At 53.1% G+C, this 22,058-nt stretch overlaps 1 protein-coding gene across 1 annotated transcript in view; it reads left to right on the top strand.

Moving 5' to 3' along the window:
- The first annotated feature begins 2,139 nt into the window (after positions 1 to 2,139).
- The window catches only part of LOC137336018 (cell division cycle and apoptosis regulator protein 1-like), a 95,650-nt gene continuing 75,731 nt past the window's right edge, over positions 2,140 to 22,058 (top strand). The window contains 3 exon segments of the mRNA XM_068001521.1: positions 2,140 to 2,235; positions 15,122 to 15,238; positions 15,940 to 16,010. Coding sequence (XP_067857622.1) covers positions 15,202 to 15,238; positions 15,940 to 16,010 — 108 coding nt within the window. The 5' untranslated portion in view covers positions 2,140 to 2,235; positions 15,122 to 15,201.

Raw genomic sequence — 22,058 nt, 5'->3', positions numbered from 1 at the left:
CTGAGCTGGGCGGGGTGAGGCCCCTCTCCCCCTGAGCTGGGCGAGGTGAGGCCCCTCTCCCCCTGAGCTGGGCGGGGTGAGGCCCCTCTCCCCCTGAGCTGGGCGGGGTGGGGTGAGGCCCCTCTCCCCCTGAGCTGGGCGGGGCGAGGCCCCTCTCCCCCTGAGCTGGGCGAGGTGAGGCCCCTCTCCCCCTGAGCTGGGCGAGGTGAGGCCCCTCTCCCCCTGAGCTGGGCGAGGTGAGGCCCCTCTCCCCCTGAGCTTGGTGGGGTGAGGCCCCTCTCCCCCTGAGCTGGGCGAGGTGAGGCCCCTCTCCCCCTGAGCTTGGTGGGGTGAGGCCCCTCTCCCCCTGAGCTGGACGGTGTGAGGCCCCTCTCCCCCTGAGCTGGGCGGGGTGAGGTGCCTCTCCTCCTGAGCTGGACGGGGTGAGGCCCCTCTCCCCCTGAGCTGGACGGGGTGAGGCCCCTCTCCCCCTGGGCTGGGCTGGGTGAGGCGAGGCCCCTCTCTCCCTGGGCTGGGCTGGGCGAGCCCCCTCTGCCCCTGGGCTGGGCTGGGTGAGGCGAGGCCCCTCTCCCCCTGGGCTGGGCTGGGCGGAGCCCCCTCTCCCCCTGAGCTGGACGGGGCGAGGCCCCTCTCCCCCTGGGCTGGGCTGGGCGAACCCCCTCTCTCCCTGGGCTGGGCTGGGCTGGGCTGGGCGAGCCCCCTCTCCCCCTGGGCTGGGCTGGGCGAGCCCCCTCTCCCCCTGGGCTGGGCTGGGTGAGGCGAGGCCCCTCTCCCCCTGGGCTGGGCTGGGCGGAGCCCCCTCTCCCCCTGAGCTGGACGGGGCGAGCCCCCTGTCCCCCTGAGCTGGGCGGGGTGGGGTGAGGCCCCTCTCCCCCTGAGCTGGGTGGTGCGAGGCCCCTCTCCCCCTGAGCTGGGCGAGGTGAGGCCCCTCTCCCCCTGAGCTGGGCGGGGTGAGGCCCCTCTCCCCCTGAGCTGGGCGAGGTGAGGCCCCTGTCCCCCTGAGCTGGGCGGGGTGAGGCCCCTCTCCCCCTGAGCCGGGCGGGGTGGGGTGAGGCCCCTCTCCCCCTGAGCTGGGCGGGGCGAGGCCCCTCTCCCCCTGAGCTGGGCGAGGTGAGGCCCCTCTCCGCCTGAGCTCGGTGGGGTGAGGCCCCTCTCCCCCTGAGCTGGGCGAGGTGAGGCCCCTCTCCCCCTGAGCTGGGTGAGGTGAGGCCCCTCTCCCCCTGAGCTGGGTGGGGTGAGGCCCCTCTCCCCCTGAGCTGGGCGGGGCGAGGCCCCTCTCCCCCTGAGCTGGGCGAGGTGAGGCCCCTCTCCCCCTGAGCTCGGTGGGGTGAGGCCCCTCTCCCCCTGAGCTGGACGGGGTGAGGCCCCTCTCCCCCTGAGCTGGACGTGGTGAGGCCCCTCTCCCCCTGAGCTGGACGGGGTGAGGCCCCTCTCCCCCTGAGCTGGACGGGGCGAGCCCCCTCTCCCCCTGGGCTGGGCTGGGCTGGGCAAACCCCCTCTCCCCCTGGGCTGGGCGAGCCCCCTCTCCCCCTGGGCTGGGCTGGGCTGGGCGGGGTTGAGCCCCTCTCCCGCTGGGCTGGGCTGGGTGAAACCCCTCTCCCCCTGGGCTGGGCTGGGCAAGGCGAGGCCCCTCTCCCCCTGGGCTGGGCGGAGCCCCCTGGCCCCCTGAGCTGGACGGGGCGAGCCCCCTCTCCCCCTGAGCTGGACGGGGCGAGCCCCCTCTCCCCCTGAGCTGGGCGGGGCGAGCCCCCTCTCCCCCTGAGCTGGGCGGGGTGAGGCCCCTCTCCCCCTGAGCTGGGCGGGGCGAGCCCCCTCTCCCCCTGAGCTGGGCGGGGCGAGCCCCCTCTCCCCCTGAGCTGGGCGGGGTGAGGCCCCTCTCCCCCTGAGCTGGGCGGGGCGAGCCCCCTCTCCCCCTGAGCTGGGCGGGGTGAGTCCCCTCTCCCCCTGAGCTGGGCGGGGCGAGGCCCCTCTCCCCCTGGGCCGGGCTGGGTGCAGCCCCTCTCCCCCAGTAGAGGGCGGGGTTGAGCCCCTCTCCCTCCTCCCCCACCCACCCATCCTGTAATAGCTGCAATGCACCCAGGAGCCGGCAGGAGGGGTTGCAGTGGGAGGACCCTGTCGCCACCGTAGGATGCAGAGGGGGGCGCTGCAGCGCCTGGTTCCGCTTGGCGCACCGCACCCTCCTCGGTCTTGGCGGAGTCCTCCAGCTCGAGCGGACACGGAGGAGGATCGAGTCCGGTAGGTAGGCCGCGGGAGCGCGTTCAAAGAGGCGCCCGTTGGACACCGCGCGGCCTGGGGCGGGGGGCGACGACCGAGGAGGAGGAGGGTGGGGCGAGGAGGGGAACGCGAGGTCGGGCCTCAGACCGAGCCGGGCCCAGGTCGGCCGCGCACAGCGTCGACAAGGCGCCGAGGCCTGGGCCCTGCGGCCGGCGCGCTGCTGGAGGGGGTGAGGGCGGGAATCCCGCCATCCGGCCCCCCCCCGGGCCCCGGGCCTGGGTCACTGATGGACATTAAACCTCACACATCTGTCCCAGTATCCCCCCCCCTCCTCCACACATCTGTCCCAGTATCCCCCCCTCCCCCACACATCTGTCCCAGTATCCCCCCTCCCCCACACATCTGTCCCTACATCCCTCTTCCCCCACACATCTGTCCCAGTATCCCCCCTCCCCCACACATCTGTCCCAGTATCCACCCTCCCCCACACATCTGTCCCAATATCCACCCTTCCCCCACACATCTGTCCCAGTATCCCCCTTTCCCCACACATCTGTCCCAATATCCCCCTTTCCCCACACATCTGTCCCAGTATCCCCCTTTCCCCACGCAATCTGTCCCAATATCCCCCTTTCCCCACGCAATCTGTCCCAATATCCCCCTTTCCCCACACATCTGTCCTAATATCCCCCTTTCCCCACGCAATCTGTCCCAATATCCCCCTTTCCCCACACATCTGTCCCAATATACCCCTTTCCCCACGCAATCTGTCCCAATATCCCCCCCCCTCCACAAATCTGTCCCAATATCCCCCCTCTCCACAAATCTGTCCCAATCTCCCCCCACACATCTATCCCAATATCCCCCCTCCCCCACGCATCTGTCCCAATATCCCCCTCCCCCACGCATCTGTCCCAACATCCCCCTCCCCGACACAATCTGTCCCAACATCCGTCTCTCCGACACAATCTGTCCCAATATCCCTCTCCCCGACACAATCTGTCCCAATATCCCTCTCTCCGACACAATCTGTCCCAATATCCCCCTCCCCGACACAATCTGCCCCTCCCCGACACAATCTGCCCCAATATCCCTCTCTCCGACACAGTCTGTCCCAATATCCCTCTCTCCGACACAATCTGTCCCAATATCCCTCTCTCCGACACAATCTGTCCCAATATCCCCCTCCCCGACACAATCTGTCCCAATATCCCTCTCTCCGACACAATCTGTCCCAATATCCCCCTCCCCGACACAATCTGTCCCAATATCCCTCTCTCCGACACAATCTGTCCCAATATCCCCCTCCCCGACACAATCTGTCCCAATATCCCCCTCCCCGACACAATCTGTCCCAATATCCCTCTCTCCGACACAATCTGTCCCAATATCCCTCTCTCCGACACAATCTGTCCCAATATCCCTCTCTCTGGCACAATCTGGCCCAATATCTCTCTCTCTGGCACAATCTGTCCTAATATCCGTGTCTCTGGCACAATCTGTCCCAATATCCGACTCTCCGACACAATCTGTCCCAATATCCCCCTCCCCGACACAATCTGCCCCAATATCCCTCTCTCCGACACAGTCTGTCCCAATATCCCTCTCTCCGACACAATCTGTCCCAATATCCCTCTCTCCGACACAATCTGTCCCAATATCCCCCTCCCCGACACAATCTGTCCCAATATCCCTCTCTCCGACACAATCTGTCCCAATATCCCCCTCCCCGACACAATCTGTCCCAATATCCCTCTCTCTGGCACAATCTGTCCTAATATCCGTGTCTCTGGCACAATCTGTCCCAATATCCCTCTCTCCGACACAATCTGCCCCAATATCCCTCTCTCCGACACAATCTGCCCCAATATCCCTCTCTCCGACACAATCTGTCCCAATATCCCCCTCCCCGACACAATCTGTCCCAATATCCCTCTCTCCGACACAATCTGTCCCAATATCCCCCTCCCCGACACAATCTGTCCCAATATCCCCCTCCCCGACACAATCTATCCCAATATCCCTCTCTCCGACACAATCTGTCCCAATATCCCTCTCCCCGACACAATCTGCCCCAATATCCCTCTCTCCGACACAATCTGCCCCAATATCCCTCTCTCCGACACAATCTGTCCCAATATCCCCCTCCCCGACACAATCTGTCCCAATATCCGTGTCTCCGACACAATCTGTCCCAATATCCCCCTCCCCGACACAATCTGTCCCAATATCCCCCTCCCCGACACAATCTGTCCCAATATCCGACTCTCCGACACAATCTGTCCCAATATCTCTCTCTCTGGCACAATCTGTCCCAATATCTCTCTCTCTGGCACAATCTGTCCCAATATCTCTCTCTCTGGCACAATCTGTCCTAATATCCGACTCTCCGACACAATCTGTCCCAATATCCGACTCTCCGACACAATCTGTCCCAATATCCGACTCTCCGACACAATCTGTCCCAATATCCGACTCTCCGACACAATCTGTCCCAATATCCGACTCTCCGACACAATCTGTCCCAATATCCCTCTCTCTGGCACAATCTGTCCCAATATCCCTCTCTCCGACACAATCTGTCCCAATATCCCTCTCTCTGGCACAATCTGTCCCAATATCCCTCTCCTACACAATCTGTCCCAATATCTCTCTCTGATCCAATCTACCCTCATTTTGCGCTCTGATACACTATCCTATTTTCTCTTTCATACAATCAAACCTATTGTCTCGGGTACAATCTATCCTCATTTTTCCCTCTCTGATATAATATTAACTAATTTCTCCGTTTGATACAAGCTGTCCTATTTTCTCTCTCTGTTCGAATCTATCCCAATAACCCTCCCTCTGATACAATCTATTCCGATCTCCTTCTCTCTGATACAATCTCTCTATTTTCTCTGATATAACCTGTTTCCCTTCTCATATAACCTGTTTTCCTTCTGATACAATCCTATTTTCTCTCTTCCTCAATCTATCCTGTTTTCTCTCTCTGCTACCATCTATCCTGTTTTTCTCTCTGCTACAATCTATCCTGTTTTCTGTCTCTGCTACAATCCATCCTATTCTCTCTCTGCTACAATCTATCCTGTTTTCTGTCTCTGCTACAATCCATCCTATTAAAATAAAATTGCTGGACTATAACTTGGTGTTGTAAAATTGTTTACAATTGTCAACCCCAGTCCATCACCGGCATCTCCACATCATGACAATCTATCCTGTTTTCTGTCTCTGCTACAATCTATTCTCTCTCTGCTACAATCTATTCTGTTTTCTGTCTCTGCTACAATCCATCCTATTCTCTCTCTGCTACAATCTATCCTGTTTTCTGTCTCTGCTACAATCCATCCTATTCTCTCTCTGCTACAATCTATCCTGTTTTCTGTCTCTGCTACAATCCATCCTATTCTCTCTCTGCTACAATCTATCCTGTTTTCTGTCTCTGCTACAATCCATCCTATTCTCTCTCTGCTACAATCTATCCTGTTTTCTGTCTCTGCTACAATCTATTCTGTTTTCTGTCTCTGCTACAATCCATCCTATTCTCTCTCTGCTACAATCTATCCTGTTTTCTGTCTCTGCTACAATCCATCCTATTCTCTCTTTGCTACAATCTATCCTATTATTCTCTCTGCTAAAATCTGTCCGATTTTCTCTCTCTGATAGTCTATCCTGTTTTTTCTCCTGCTATAATCTGTCCCAATTTCTCCCCTGCTACAATCTGTCCTATTTTCGGTCTCTGATACAATCTATCCTGTTTTCTCTCTCTGATACAATCTATCCTGTTTTCTCTCTCTCTCATACAAATATCCTATGTCCTCTCTGATAGTCTATAAGAACATAAGAAATAGGAGCAAGAGTAGGCCACTCGGCCCCTTGAACCTGCTCTGCCATTCAATAAGATCATGGCTGATCATCTCCCTCAACTCCACTTTCCTGCCCGATCCCCAGACCCCTTGATTCCCTTAGTGTCTAAAAATCTATCGATCTCAATCTTGAATATACTCAATGACTGAGCATCCACAACTACCTGGGGTAAAGAATTCCAAAGATTCACAACCCCCCCGAGTGAAGAAATTTTTCCTCATCTCGGTCCTAAATGCCCGATCTGCTATCTTGAGACTATGATCCCTGGTACTGGACTCTCCAGCCGGCGGAATCAGCTTCTCAGCATCTACCCGCCTGACACACTCCTGTCTCTGACCACGAACCAAATCTAAACCACTGCCTAATGTGAAGGGGGTGTGACTGCCTCCTGGCTCAAAGTGTTCAGATAACTCAACCCCCCCCCCCCCCCCCCCCCCCCCCCCCCCGATGCACCGCAATGTCTGCACCTCGGACTCCAGCTCAACAGCTCTGAGCTGAAGTTCCTCGAGTTGCAGATGCTTGCTGCAGATGTGGTCGCCAGGCATCAAGTTGCCTTCCCACGTGCCGCAGTTACATCAGGCCACCTGCACTGCCATCTCGATCGAACTTTATTTATTTACTCAAAGTTTTTACATCATTCACTTGGTTTATTTTTAGTTATTTGTTAAACCAATTAATTTATATAGTTTAAGTTATTAATTTAATAAGTTATAGGTTCCTAGTTTAAACCACTCCCCTGCAGGCACTTACACTAACCATCAACAACACTGAACCAATAAACTAAAGACTTGCACGAGCCTACTACTCTCGAGCAACACACTTCACCAAAAAACAAAATACTGACCTGGAACTTACTCTCGCCGTTCTGCCTTGTTTTGTGACATTACTTCTTGATTTTTTTCTGTCTGCTTCAAACTAACCTCCGCTGCTCCCTTATACCGGGGGGTGGGAGGATACCCGCAGTCCCCCTCGGCTTCTCTCTCCACCACTCCCTTATACCGGGGGGGGTGGAGATACCCGCACTCCTCCTGGGCTTCTCTCTCCACCACTCCCTTATACCGGGGGGGGGTGGGGATACCCGCACTCTCTCTGGGCTTCTCTCTCCACCACTCCCTTATACCGGGGGGGGTGGGGATACCCGCACTCTCCCTGGGCTTCTCTCTCCACCACTCCCTTATACCGGGGGGTGGGAGGATACCCGCAGTCCCCCTCGGCTTCTCTCTCCACCACTCCCTTATACCGGGGGGGGGTGGGGATACCCGCACTCCCCCTGGGCTTCTCTCTCCACCACTCCCTTATACTGGGGAGGGTGGGGATACCCGCACTCTCTCTGGGCTTCTCTCTCCACCACTCCCTTATACCGGGGGGGTGGGGATACCCGCACTCTCTCTGGGCTTCTCTCTCCACCACTCCCTTATACCGGGAGGGTGGGGATACCCGCAGTCCCCCTCGGCTTCTCTCTCCATCACTCCCTTATACCGGGGGGGTGGGGATACCCGCGCTCTCTCTGGGCTTCTCTCTCCACCACTCCCTTATACCGGGGTGGGGATACCCGCACTCTCTCTGGGCTTCTCTCTCCATCACTCCCTTATACCGGGGGGGTGGGGATACCCGCACTCTCTCTGGGCTTCTCTCCATCACTCCCTTATACCGGGGGGGTGGGGATACCCGCACTCTCTCTGGGCTTCTCTCTCCATCACTCCCTTATACTGGGGAGGGTGGGGATACCCGCACTCTCTCTGGGCTTCTCTCTCCACCACTCCCTTATACCGGGGGGGGTGGGGATACCCGCACTCTCCCTGGGCTTCTCTCTCCACCACTCCCTTATACCGGGGGGTGGGAGGATACCCGCAGTCCCCCTCGGCTTCTCTCTCCACCACTCCCTTATACCGGGGGGGGGGTGGGGATACCCGCACTCCCCCTGGGCTTCTCTCTCCACCACTCCCTTATACCGGGGGGGGGTGGGGATACCCGCACTCCCCCTGGGCTTCTCTCTCCACCACTCCCTTATACTGGGGAGGGTGGGGATACCCGCACTCTCTCTGGGCTTCTCTCTCCACCACTCCCTTATACTGGGGAGGGTGGGGATACCCGCACTCTCTCTGGGCTTCTCTCTCCACCACTCCCTTATACCGGGGGGGTGGGGATACCCACACTCTCTCTGGGCTTCTCTCTCCACCACTCCCTTATACCGGGAGGGTGGGGATACCCGCAGTCCCCCTCGGCTTCTCTCTCCATCACTCCCTTATACCGGGGGGGTGGGGATACCCGCGCTCTCTCTGGGCTTCTCTCTCCACCACTCCCTTATACCGGGGTGGGGGGTGGGGATACCCGCACTCTCTCTGGGCTTCTCTCCATCACTCCCTTATACCGGGGGGGTGGGGATACCCGCGCTCTCTCTGGGCTTCTCTCTCCACCACTCCCTTATACCGGGGGGGGTGGGGATACCCGCACTCTCTCTGGGCTTCTCTCCATCACTCCCTTATACCGGGGGGGTGGGGATACCCGCACTCTCTCTGGGCTTCTCTCTCCATCACTCCCTTATACCGGGGGGGTGGGGATACCCGCACTCTCTTTGGGGTTCTCTCCCCACCACTCCCTTATACTGGGGGAGGGGGGTGGGGATACCCGCACTCTCTCTGGGCTTCTCTCTCCACCACTCCCTTATACCGGGGGGAGGTGGGGATACCCGCACTCTCTCTGGGCTTCTCTCTCCACCACTCCCTTATACCGGGGGGGTGGGGATACCCGCACTCTCTCTGGGCTTCTCTCTCCACCACTCCCTTATACCGGGGGGGGTGGGGATACCCGCACTCTCTCTGGGCTTCTCTCTCCACCACTCCCTTATACCGGGGGGGGGGGGGGGGGTTGGGGATACCCGCACTCTCTCTGGGCTTCTCTCTCCACCACTCCCTTATACCGGGGGGGTGGGGATACCCGCACTCTCTCTGGGCTTCTCTCTCCACCACTCCCTTATACCGGGGGGGGTGGGGATACCCGCACTCTCTCTGGGCTTCTCTCTCCACCACTCCCTTATACCGGGGGGGGTGGGGATACCCGCACTCTCTCTGGGCTTCTCTCTCCACCACTCCCTTATACTGGGGAGGGTGGGGATACCCGCACTCTCTCTGGGCTTCTCTCTCCACCACTCCCTTATACCGGGGGGGTGGGGGGGATACCCGCACTCTCTCTGGGCTTCTCTCTCCACCACTCCCTTATACTGGGGAGGGTGGGGATACCCGCACTCTCTCTGGGCTTCTCTCTCCATCACTCCCTTATACTGGGGAGGGTGGGGATACCCGCACTCTCTCTGGGCTTCTCTCTCCATCACTCCCTTATACCAGGGGGGTGGGGATACCCGCACTCTCTCTGGGCTTCTCTCTCTGCTGCTCCTTTATACCAGGGGAGGGGGGGATACCCGCACTCTCTCTGGGCTTCTCTCTCTGCTGCTCCTTTTTACCGGGCCGCTGGTGGTGGGAGGATACCCGCACGCCCTCTGGGCTTCTCTCTCTACTGCTCCTGGGCTGCTGGGGGGGATTCCCACACTTTCTCTGGTCAGCTGTCTCTCTCTCCACTGCTCCTTTTATACTGGGCCACTGGGGGAGATTACTGCACTTTCTCTCTGATACAATCTATCCTATTTCTCTCTCTGATACAATCTATCCTATTTCTCTCTCTGATACAATCTATCCTATTTCTCTCTCTGATACAATCTATCCTATTTCTCGCTCTGTAACAATCCCTCTGATTTCTCTCTGATACAATCTATCCTATTTCTCTCTCTGATACAGTCTATCCTGTTTCTCTCTCTGATACAATCTATCCTGTTTCTCTCTCTGATACAATCTATCCTATTTCTCGCTCTGTAACAATCCCTCTGATTTCTCTCTCTGATATAATCTATCCTATTTTCTCCCTGATATAATCTGCCCTATTATCACTCTCTCATAAATCTATCCTAATTTCTCTCTGATACATATCTATCCTATTTTCTCTCTCTGCTACAATCTGTTCGATTTTCCCTCGTACAATCTATCCTATTTTCCCTCTGATACAATCTATCATATTCTCTCTCTGATACAATCTATCATATTCTCTCTCTGATACAATCTATCATATTCTCTCTCTGATACAATCTATCCTATTCTCTCTCTGATACAATCTATCATATTCTCTCTCTGATACAATCTATCATATTCTCTCTCTTCTACAATCTATCCTATTCTCTCTGATACAATCTATCCTATTCTCTCTCTTCTACAATCTCATATTCTCTGATACTATCTATCATATTCTCTCACTGCTACAATCTATCATATTCTCTCACTGCTACAATCTATCGTATTCCCTCACTGCTACAATCTATCGTATTCTCTCACTGCTACAATCTATCGTATTCTCTCACTGCTACAATCTATCGTATTCTCTCACTGCTACAATCTATTGTATTCTCTCACTGCTACAATCTATTGTATGCTCTCACTGCTACAATATCGTATTCTCTCACTGCTACAATCTATCGTATTCTCTCACTGCTACAATCTATCGTATTCTCTCACTGCTACAATCTATCGTATTCTCTCACTGCTACAATCTATCGTATGCTCTCACTGCTACAATCTATCGTATTCTCTCACTGCTACAATCTATCGTATTCTCTCACTGCTACAATCTATCGTATTCTCTCACTGCTACAATCTATCGTATTCTCTCACTGCTACAATCTATCGTATTCTCTCACTGCTACAATCTATCGTATGCTCTCACTGCTACAATCTATCGTATGCTCTCACTGCTACAATCTATCGTATGCTCTCACTGCTACAATCTATCGTATTCTCTCACTGCTACAATCTATCGTATTCTCTCACTGCTACAATCTATCGTATTCTCTCACTGCTACAATCTATGGTATGCTCTCACTGCTACAATCTATGGTATTCTCTCACTGCTACAATCTATCGTATTCTCTCACTGCTACAATCTATCGTATTCTCTCACTGCTACAATCTATCGTATTCTCTCACTGCTACAATCTATCGTATTCTCTCACTGCTACAATCTATCGTATTCTCTCACTGCTACAATCTATTGTATTCTCTCACTGCTACAATCGATTGTATTCACTCACTGCTACAATCTATCGTATTCTCTCACTGCTACAATCTATCGTATTCTCTCACTGCTACAATCTATCGTATTCTCTCACTGCTACAATCTATTGTATTCACTCACTGCTACAATCTATCCTGTTTCTCTCTCTGCTACAATCTATCCTGTTTCTCTCACTGCTACAATCTATCCTGTTTCTCTCACTGCTACAATCTATTGTATTCACTCACTGCTACAATCTATCCTGTTTCTCTCACTGCTACAATCTATCCTGTTTCTCTCACTGCTACAATCTATCGTATTCTCTCACTGCTACAATCTATCGTATTCTCTCACTGCTACAATCTATTGTATTCTCTCTCTGCTACAGTCTATTGTATTCTCACACTGCTACAATCTATCCTATCTTCTCTCTGATACAATCTATCCTATCTTCTCTCTGATACAATCTATCCTATCTTCTCTCTGATACAATCTATCCTATCTTCTCTCTGATACAATCTATCCTATCTTCTCTCTGATACAATGTATCCAGTTTCTCTCTCTGATACAATCTATCCTATTTTCTCTCTAATACAATCTAAATTTCTCTCGACTACAATCTATCCTGTTTTCTCTCTACTACAATCTATCCTGTTTTCTCTCTCTGATATATTCTACCCTATTCACTCTGTCTCTGATACAGTCTATCCTATCTTCTCTTTGCAATCAGTCCCATTTTCTGTTTCGGATACAACCTATCCTAATATCACTGATACAATCTGTCATAATTTCTCTCTGATATAATGTATCCTAATTTCTCTGTCTGATGCAATCTATCATAATTTCTCCCTGTAAAAACCTAACCTATTCTCTCTGATTCAATCTATCCTGTTTCTCTCTCTGATACAATCCATCCTGTTTCTCTCTCTGATACAATCCATCCTGTTTCTCTGATACAGTCTATCCTGTTTCTCTCTCTGATACAGTCTATCCTGTTTCTCTCTCTGATACAATCTATCCTGTTTCTCTCTCTGATACAATCCATCCTTTTTCTCTCTCTGATACAATCCATCCTGTTTCTCTCTCTGATACAGTCCATCCTGTTTCTCTCTCTGATACAATCTATCGTGTTTCTCTCTCTGATACAACCTATCCTGTTTCTCTCTCTGATACAGTCTATCCTGTTTCTCTCTGATACAATCTATCCTGTTTCTCTCTCTGATACAATCTATCCTGTTTCTCTCTCTGATACAGTCTATCCTGTTTCTCTCTGATACAATCTATCCTGTTTCTCTCTCTGATACAATCTATCCTGTTTCTCTCTCAGATACAATCTATCCTGTTTCTCTCTCTGATACAATCCATCCTGTTTCTCTCTCTGATACAGTCTATCCTGTTTCTCTCTCTGATTCAATCTATCCTGTTTCTCTCTCTGATACAATCTATCCTGTTTCTCTCTCTGATTCAATCTATCCTGTTTCTCTCTCTGATACAATCTATCCTGTTTCTCTGATACAATCTATCCTGTTTCTCTCTCTGATACAGTCTATCCTGTTTCTCTCTCTGATACAATCTATCCTGTTTCTCTCTCTGATACAATCCATCCTGTTTCTCTCTCTGATACAATCTATCCTGTTTCTCTCTCTGATACAATCTATCCTGTTTCTCTCTCTGATACACTTTATCCTGTTTCTCTCTCTGATACACTTTATCCTGTTTCTCTCTCTGATACAATCTATCCTGTTTCTCTCTCATACAATCTATCCTGTTTCTCTGATACAATCTATCCTGTTTCTCTCTCTGATACAATCTATCCTGTTTCTCTCTCTGATACAATCTATCCTGTTTCTCTCTCTGATACAATCTATCCTGTTTCTCTCTCTGATACAATCCATCCTGTTTCTCTCTCTGATACAATCTATCCTGTTTCTCTGATACAATCTATCCTGTTTCTCTCTCTGATACAGTCTATCCTGTTTCTCTCTCTGATACAATCTATCCTGTTTCTCTCTCTGATACAATCCATCCTGTTTCTCTCTCTGATACACTTTATCTGTTTCTCTCTCTGATACAATCTATCCTGTTTCTCTCTCTGATACAATCTATCCTGTTTCTCTCTCTGATACAATCTATCCTGTTTCTCTCTCTGATACAGTCTATCCTGTTTCTCTCTCTGATACAATCTATCCTGTTTCTCTCTCTGATACAATCCATCCTGTTTCTCTCTCTGATACACTTTATCCTGTTTCTCTCTCTGATACAATCTATCCTGTTTCTCTCTCTGATACAATCTATCCTGTTTCTCTCTCTGATACAATCCATCCTGTTTCTCTCTCTGATACAATCTATCCTGTTTCTCTCTCTGATACAATCCATCCTGTTTCTCTCTCTGATACACTTTATCCTGTTTCTCTCTCTGATACAATCTATCCTGTTTCTCTCTCTGATACAATCTATCCTGTTTCTCTCTCTGATACAATCCATCCTGTTTCTCTCTCTGATACAATCTATCCTGTTTCTCTCCCTGATACAATCTATCCTATTTTCTCTACTATCGTCCACTCCCTTTTCTCCTTTAATTCCTTTGTTCTGAGTGTATTTTGCCCTTCACTTTGATCAGTGTGCTCAGTATAGCTGCCCCTGGTGCTTGCGGTTGGTGAGTTCCACACCCCCTTGGTGCTCGTCCTGTCACTGGGTCCGGTGGTCGTTAGCGATGAGGGATGCCAATTATGTTCATTATTGACCCAATCATTCCCCCTCACATCACCCAATTGTTACTTGCCCAATTCCCTGGTTTTAACCGACACTACTCTATCTGAGAATCAGATCCATGTGCTGATCGTTTCTTGTGTTCAGAATTTCTTGACACCGGCCCCAAATGACTAGTTTGAACCCCTGTCCGATTGTCCCACCTTAACTTAACGCCATGTTCCAGGTTTCTCTCTTCCATGCTGTTAATTACCATTCAGACAGCTGAATGGCCACCTCTCTGCCATGGCCTTTTGGGGTGAAAGTCCTGGAGTTCCTGAACTTGGGTGGAAAGGAAGATCCTTTCCCCACCCCAGGGCACAGCTTGTTCCTGATGGGACACTCGTTCCTTCAATCCCAGTAGTGGAGGTCACATGCATTTCTTCTGTCTGTTCTCTCTACGTGAAGGCACCATGTCTAGGAGCGGTCCCTGACTCCCCTGAAACTCTGCTCTATAAAGGTCGAGAGCAGGCGTCAAGAAGGCCCCAAACCTCCTGCTACTTAGGGTAAGGGAACTAACCCCAGAGGTATCGGTTACTTTCCCCAGGAGGCCCACTTGCACCGTTTGGGGCGCAGGAGACCATAAAGCTGATGCTGTTCACTGGGCTCTCACCGGGCCTCTTGCCCGCTGTCGGAGGGGAATGGCGCTGCTCTGACCGGTGGGCCATTTGTCTCCCTGAACTGCACGGAGGTGTTCAAGGGTCTGATCAGAGCACTACCCCGGCCACCCCCCCCGGGCAGGACCCAGGTGCGAATCCTGGCCTGTGCTGTGTCAGCCGATCTCAACCAAAATATCGATTGCGGTGCGAGAGCTGGTCGCTGGAATGCGAACTCTCTGTCAATGGAGGCTCAGGACCGTAAGGGGCGCGGCTGTGATTCTCTCCCCGGATGATGCTTCCTGACCTGGCTCAAATTTGAAGAAGCCCCAAATACTGGCCTCTGGGGAATGTATCCCGTCAAGGGGCTCCACCTTCAATGGGGATGGGGAAGAGCAACATTTGTTGGGGGGGGGGGGTCATTAAAGGCAGGGGGTCTTAACAGGACAGAGTGGTGTGATTCAGGGTGCTGTTTAAGACACCTTGCTAGATGCAGACGGTAATGTTGACAGACTGGAGGCATTGCAGTGATAACAGAGCAATCTCTCAGTGTAATCCAGATTCCAGTGTATGAACTGTCTCTAATCCCTTCTATTTCTCAGGTGAGTTTCAGTTGAGTCAGACACTACCTTCTGAGGGACAACACCCTGTGCTTGCTTGGTGAGGAGACCAGACGAGATCAATGTGGGGCAATCAGTTTCAGTCTGCGACGAAGGCAGGTGTGTACTTCCTGTGCGAGTGGTATTGTATGAACTGCCATGTGGCTGGTTATTCATGGTGATTGGTACCAATACATAACAGCAAAAATCACTGATAGGCAAGTACTGTCTTACCTCATCACCTCTAAACGTTCCCAGCGCACCCATCACCGCCCGTCCATTCTGGCCTCTGGCTCCCCGTTTTCCTCTGCCCTCCATCAGCCCCTGCCCGCCCCTCCCTTAGCCCCATGGTCTCCCCTCCGCCGGCCCCGCGGCCTCCCCCTCCCCTCCGCCGGCCCCGCGGCCTCCCCCTCCCCTCCGCCGGCCCCGCGGCCTCCCCCTCCCCTCCGCCGGCCCCGCGGCCTCCCCCTCCCCTCCGCCGGCCCCAGCGGCCTCCCCCTCGCCCTCCGCCGGCCCCGCGGCCTCCCCCTCCCCTCCGCCGGCCCCGCGGCCTCCCCCTCCCCTCCGCCGGCCCCGCGGCCTCCCCCTCCCCCTCCGCCGGCCCCGCGGCCTCCCCCTCCCCTCCGCCGGCCCCGCGGCCTCCCCCTCCCCTGCGCCGGCCCCGCGGCCTCCCCCTCCCCTGCGCCGGCCCCGCGGCCTCCCCCTCCCCTGCGCCGGCCCTCATCCCAGCTCTGCTTTAAGGGCTGGCTCTGCTTTGTGGGCCAGTGTATAAATTCTGTGTACAATGACGACTGAGATTGAAGTCTGTGCTCTTCCCCTAGGTGCTCATGGCGGGCAGCAACAGTCGCTGCTGGGACCAGGGCCACCCTCCATACAACAGTCGTTGTTACAGGTAACTGCACCGGACCAGGGCCGAGTTACTGTTAGTCACTGTCCAGTCAAGGGCATTGGGGATGAAAGTGCTGTCACTCCAGAGGGAGTGGTTAATGTTATTGAGGGACATCACTTGGATGGGGGGGGTGAAACGTCACTGAGGGACATCACTTGGGTGGGGGGGGGGGGTTAAACATTACTGAGGGACATCACTTGGGTGGGGGGGTTAAACGTTACTGAGGGGACATCACTTGGATGGGGGGGGTGAAACGTCACTGAGGGACATCACTTGGGTGGGGGGGTTAAACATTACTGAGGGACATCACTTGGGTGGGGGGGTTAAACATTACTGAGGGACATCACTTGGGTGGGGGGGTTAAACGTTACTGAGGGACATCACTTGGGTGGGGGGGTTAAACGTTACTGAGGGACATCACTTGGATGGGGGGGGGTGAAACGTCACTGAGGGACATCACTTGGGTGGGGGGGTTAAACATTACTGAGGGACATCACTTGGGTGGGGGGGTTAAACGTTACTGAGGGGACATCACTTGGGTGGGGGGGGTGTTAAACGTTACTGAGGGGACATCACTTGGGTGGGGGGGTTAAACGTTACTGAGGGGACATCACTTGGGTGGGGGGGGTGTTAAACGTTACTGAGGGGACATCACTTGGGTGGGGGGGGGGTTAAACGTCACTGAGGGGACATCACTTGGTTGGGGGGGGGGGTTAAACGTCACTGAGGGACGTCACTTGGTTGGGGGGGGGGGTTAAACGTCACTGAGGGAACGTCACTGAGGCGACGTCACTTGGGTGGGGGGGGGGTTAAACGTCACTGAGGGACATCACTTGGTTGGGGGGGGGGGTTAAACGTCACTGAGGGAACGTCACTGAGGCGACGTCACTTGGGTGGGGGGGGGGTTAAACGTCACTGAGGGGACATCACTTGGTTGGGGGTGGGGTTAAACGTCACTGAGGGAACGTCACTGAGGCGACGTCACTTGGGTGGGGGGGGGGTTAAACGTCACTGAGGGGACATCACTTGGGTGGGGGGGGTTAAACGTTACTGAGGGGACATCACTTGGGTGGGGGGGGTTAAACGTTACTGAGGGGACATCACTTGGGTGGGGGGGGTTAAACGTTACTGAGGGGACATCACTTGGGTGGGGGGGGTTAAACGTTACTGAGGGGACATCACTTGGGTGCGGGGGGGTTAAACGTTACTGAGGGATGTCACTTGGGTGCGGGGGGGTAAGTGCTTTTGAGGGATGTCACTTGGGGAGGTATGTGTTATTGAGTGACGTCACTCTGGTGGGGGTTAATGTTAATAAGTAATGTCACTCTGGGGGGGGAATTTTGTTGAGTGACATCACTGGTGGGGGGTAATGTTAGTGTGTGACTTATGATGGGGGGAGGTAATGTTAATTTGTGACTTACTCTGGTCGGGGGTAATGTTAATGTGTGACGTTACTCTTGGGTAATGTTAATGTGAGATGTTACTCTTGGGGGTAATGTTAATGTGAGATGTTACTCTTGGTGGGGGGGGGGGGGTAATGTTAATGTGAGATGTTACTCTTGGGGGTAATGTTAATGTGAGATGTTACTCTTGGTGGGGGGGGGGGGGTAATGTTAATGTGAGATGTTACTCTTGGTGGGGGGGGGTAATGTTAATGTGAGATGTTACTCTTGGTGGGGGGGGGTAATGTTAATGTGAGACGTTATTCTTGGGAGGGGTAATGTTAATGTGAGACGTTACTCTTGGGAAGGGTAATGCTAGTGTGCGACGTTACTCTTGTGGGGTGGTAATGTTAATGTGTGATGCTACTCTTGGGGGGGTAATGTTAGTGTATGACGTTACTCTTGGGAGGGGTAATGTTAGTGTGACGTTACTCTTGTGGGGGGGGGGTAATGTTAGTGTGACGTTACTCTTGGGGGGGTAATGTTAATGTGTGATGTTACTCTTGTGGGGGGGGGGGGTAATGTTAATGTGTGATGTTACTCTTGGCGGGGTAATGTTAATGTGTGACGTTACTCTTGGGGTAATGTTAATGTGAGATGTTACTCTTGGGGGGGGGGGTAATGTTAATAAGTAATGTCACTCTGGGGGGGAATGTTGTTGAGTGACATCACTGTTTGCGGTTGGGAGTGAAGGCCTATCGGGCGGATGTGAGAGATCTGATTTTCCTCATTGCTCCTCAGATCTTTGTGTTCCTCAAGGTATGGGATGCTGGTTTTGGGGAGTGAAACACTTCCCATTTCAGGCGCCCAGTCTCAGCATCGAGCGCTCCCGGGTCGGGTCTATAGCAGATATACAGTATAAAGCTCCCTGTAATCTGCCCAAACAGCAAGCCTCAGCCTCGCCCCCAGGAGCTGCTCAGTTAGTGTGATGCCATTTCCAATTCCCACACCAGCTGTGCCTTCTCAGTCCCGAATTCGAGACAGTTTAGTGTTGTAAGGCCAGGCCCAGTTGGAATTGGATCGAGGCTGCCCCAGCCCCATTTCTTATAGGACCCTTACAGCCAGCAGACAGGAGAAAGGAATGATACCAGAACTGAGAGGTTATACCAATCAGGAAAGATTGAACAGGCTGGGGCAGTTTTGTGATGTGACCTGATAGAGGTCTTCAAGATTATGAAAGGGTTTGATAGGATAGACATAGAGAAAATGTTTCCACTTGTGGGAGAGACCAGAGCAAGGGACCATAAATATAAGATGGTCATTAATAAATGCAATAGTGAATTCAGAAGAATCGTCTTTACCCAGAGAGTGGTGAGAATGTGGAACTCTCTACCACAAGGAGTAGTTGAGGTGAATAGCAGAGATGCATTTAAGGGGAAGCTCGATAAAGACGAGGGAGAAAGGAATAGAAGGATGTGCCGAAACGAGGGAGGGAGGAAGGAGGCTTGTGCAGAGCATAAACACCGGCATGGACCATTTGGGCCGAACGGCGGTTCTGTGCTGTACCTTCTATTTCATAAACAGCGCCTTTCGACCTCAGGACGTCCCAGAGTGCTTGACAGCTAATGAAGTACTTTTGAAGTGAAGTCACTGTTGTAATGTAAGAAACGAGGCAGCTAATTTACTGCCACAAACAGCGACGTGATAATGACCAGATAATCTGTTTTCGTGATGTTGGTTGAGGGATAAATATTGGCCCAGGACGATTTTCATCCCATCAGTCACAGAGTTGAAAGTCCAGCGTGTGACCTCTTGCTCCGCCCTCCGGCTCTAACCTTCTATCCCGTGCAGCAGTTTCGAGTGACGGGAGGGGTGTAGGCGTCCCAGGGGCCGGTGAGTGCTTGGGGCTTCACAGATGGGCCTCACTGGTGCCAGCACAAGAGAGGCAGTGGCGGAGTCTGAAGATTCTGCTTCCAGCAGGTGGAGGCAGACGCCAATCTTCCCCCGGGGTTCCCTCAGGATATAAAGAAGCTAGTGGGATCTCAGAGCCACGAGGCTGTGGGTCTGTGACCGGCAGTGGATTAACAGAGCGCCGAGGCCCCTGGGTCTCTACCTTACACACAGGGGTGCAGGGATGGGTTTACCGTGAGCAGCTGCAGGGTAGGAGTGAAGCCAGGAGAAATCACCACCTGGAAACAAATATAAAACTAAAGTGCCTGTAGACTAGCAGCTTCGGCGCAGCGTTGGTGCAGTCTGCTGTCTGATATGGTGTTCTTATCCCGGGTTAGGTACAGGGCTGGAGCAGCCTGCTGTCTGATACGGTGTTCTTATCCCGGGCTAGGTACAGGGCTGGTGCAGTCTGCTGTCTGATACGGTGTTCTTATCCCGGGCTAGGTACAGGGCTGGTGCAGTCTGCTGTCTGATACGGGGGTGTTCTTATCCTGGGTTAGATACAGGGCTGGTGCAGCCTGCTCTCCGATACGGTGTTCTTAACCCAGGTTAGGTAAAGGGCTGGTTCACTCTGCTCTCCGATACGGTGTTCTTATCCCAGGTTAGTTACAGGGCTGGTTCACTCTGCTCTCTGATATACGGTGTTCTTATCCCAGGTTAGATACAGGGCTGGTTCACTCTGCTCCCTGACACGGTGTTCTTATCCCAGGTTAGATACAGGGCTGGTTCACTCTGCTCCCTGACACGGTGTTCTTATCCCAGGTTAGATACAGGGCTGGTTCACTCTGCTCCCTGACACGGTGTTCTTATCCCAGGTTAGTTACAGGGCTGGTTCACTCTGCTCCCTGACATGGTGTTCTTATCCCAGGTTAGATACAGGGCTGGTTCACTCTGCTCCCTGACACGGTGTTCTTATCCCAGGTTAGATACAGGGCTGGTTCACTCTGCTCCCTGACACGGTGTTCTTATCCCAGGTTAGATACAGGGCTGGTTCACTCTGCTCCCTGACACGGTGTTCTTATCCCAGGTTAGATACAGGGCTAGTGCAGTCTGCTGTCTGATATGAGGGTCGATTTTGCAATGTTGGTGGGTTGGCAGCGGGAGTGAATGTGCAACGTTGCAAACCCACATGAACAAAACTTACTGTTTCCGAAGCGATCGCATGCTGATTGCTGATGATTAACGTCCTGTCCGGGTTTCGCCTCCGGCAGCCAGCCTGATTGACACTACTGATACACACACCTGTGTGTAAGGCTGCCGTCAGGAGCTACAATGCGAAGTGAGGTGGGTGGGTGGTTGGCGAGAAAGAGAGAGAGCGAGACATGATCCGGTGCAGGAACGGAAGACCGGAGGGGGGGAGGAGAGGGGAAGATCATGGGGGGGTGAAGAGTGGGACATTGGTGGGGGGTGAAGAGGGGGCCATCGGAGCAGGGTACAAAGGTAGGTTCATTTTGTGTTTTCACTTCCGTCCATGGTTTTTTATTTAATTTATTTCGTTTCTTGTTCTCTGATCTGGCCCTTCATGCCTGGTTTCACCAGGTGTGAATCAGAAGCGGTGGGCAAGCCGCCCAGGTAAGTTAAAAATCTTTCTAATCATTTCATCTGTCACAGGTAAAGTGCCTTAAGTACCCCAGTGAGGTACATTTGGCTTTTAACTGTTCAATTAAAGCCGCCAGGACTTCCGTTTTTGGGTTGCCCGTACGCACAGGTGGGTCCCTGGGAAACTCGGAAGTTGGCGGGTTGGAGCCGGCTTCTGAACCCGAACGGGATTTTCGGAGCCCCCCCCACCACGAACCATGCACCCGCAATTGCCCCCGAAAATCAACCCCATGGTGGGTTTTTTTTTGGGGTTAGGTACAGGGCTGGTACAGACTGCTCCCTGACATGGTGTTCTTATCCTGGGTTAGGTGTTGGACTGGTGCAGTCTGCTCTCTGATACGGTGTTCTTATCTCAGGTTAGGTACAGGGCTGGTGCAGTCTGCTCTCTGATACGGTGTTCTTATCTCAGGTTAGGTACAGGGCTGGTGCAGTCTGCTCTCTGATACGGTGTTCTTATCCTGGGTTTGGTACAGGGCTGGTGCAGTCTGCTTGCTGACACTGTGTTCTTATCTCAGGTTAGGTACAGGGCTGGTGCAGTCTGTTCTCTGATACGGTGTTCTTATCTCAGGTTAGGTACAGGGCTGGTGCAGTCTGCTCTCTGATACGGTGTTCTTATCCTGGGTTAGATACAGGGCTGGTGCAGTCTGCTTGCTGACACTGTGTTCTTATCTCAGGTTAGGTACAGGGCTGGTGCAGTCTGTTCTCTGACACGGTGTTCTTATCCTGGGTTGGATACCGGGCTGGTCCAGCCTGCTGTCTGACGTGGTGTTCTTATCCTGGGTTAGATACAGGGCTGGTCCAGCCTGCCCTCTGACACGGTGTTCTTATCCCGGGTTAGATACAGGTCTGGTGCAGCCTGCTGTCTGATGCAGTGTTCTTATCCTGGGTTAGATACAGGGCTGGTGCAGCCTGCTGTCTGATGCGGTGTTCTTATCCTGGGTTAGATACAGAGCTGGTGCAGCCTGCTGTCTGACACGGTGTTCTTATCCCAAGTTAGATACAGGCCTGGTGCAGTCTGCTCTCTGACACGGTGTTGTTATCCCAGGTTAGATACAGGCCTGGTTCAGTCTGCTCTCTGACACGGTGTTGTTATCCTGAGTTAGGTACAGGGCTGATGCAA

Source organism: Heptranchias perlo, chromosome 20, assembly GCF_035084215.1.
Source record: "Heptranchias perlo isolate sHepPer1 chromosome 20, sHepPer1.hap1, whole genome shotgun sequence".
Taxonomy (NCBI): domain Eukaryota; kingdom Metazoa; phylum Chordata; class Chondrichthyes; order Hexanchiformes; family Hexanchidae; genus Heptranchias; species Heptranchias perlo.
The sequence above is the reverse complement of the archived record's forward strand: the minus strand, read 5'-3'. Positions and strand labels throughout refer to the sequence as shown.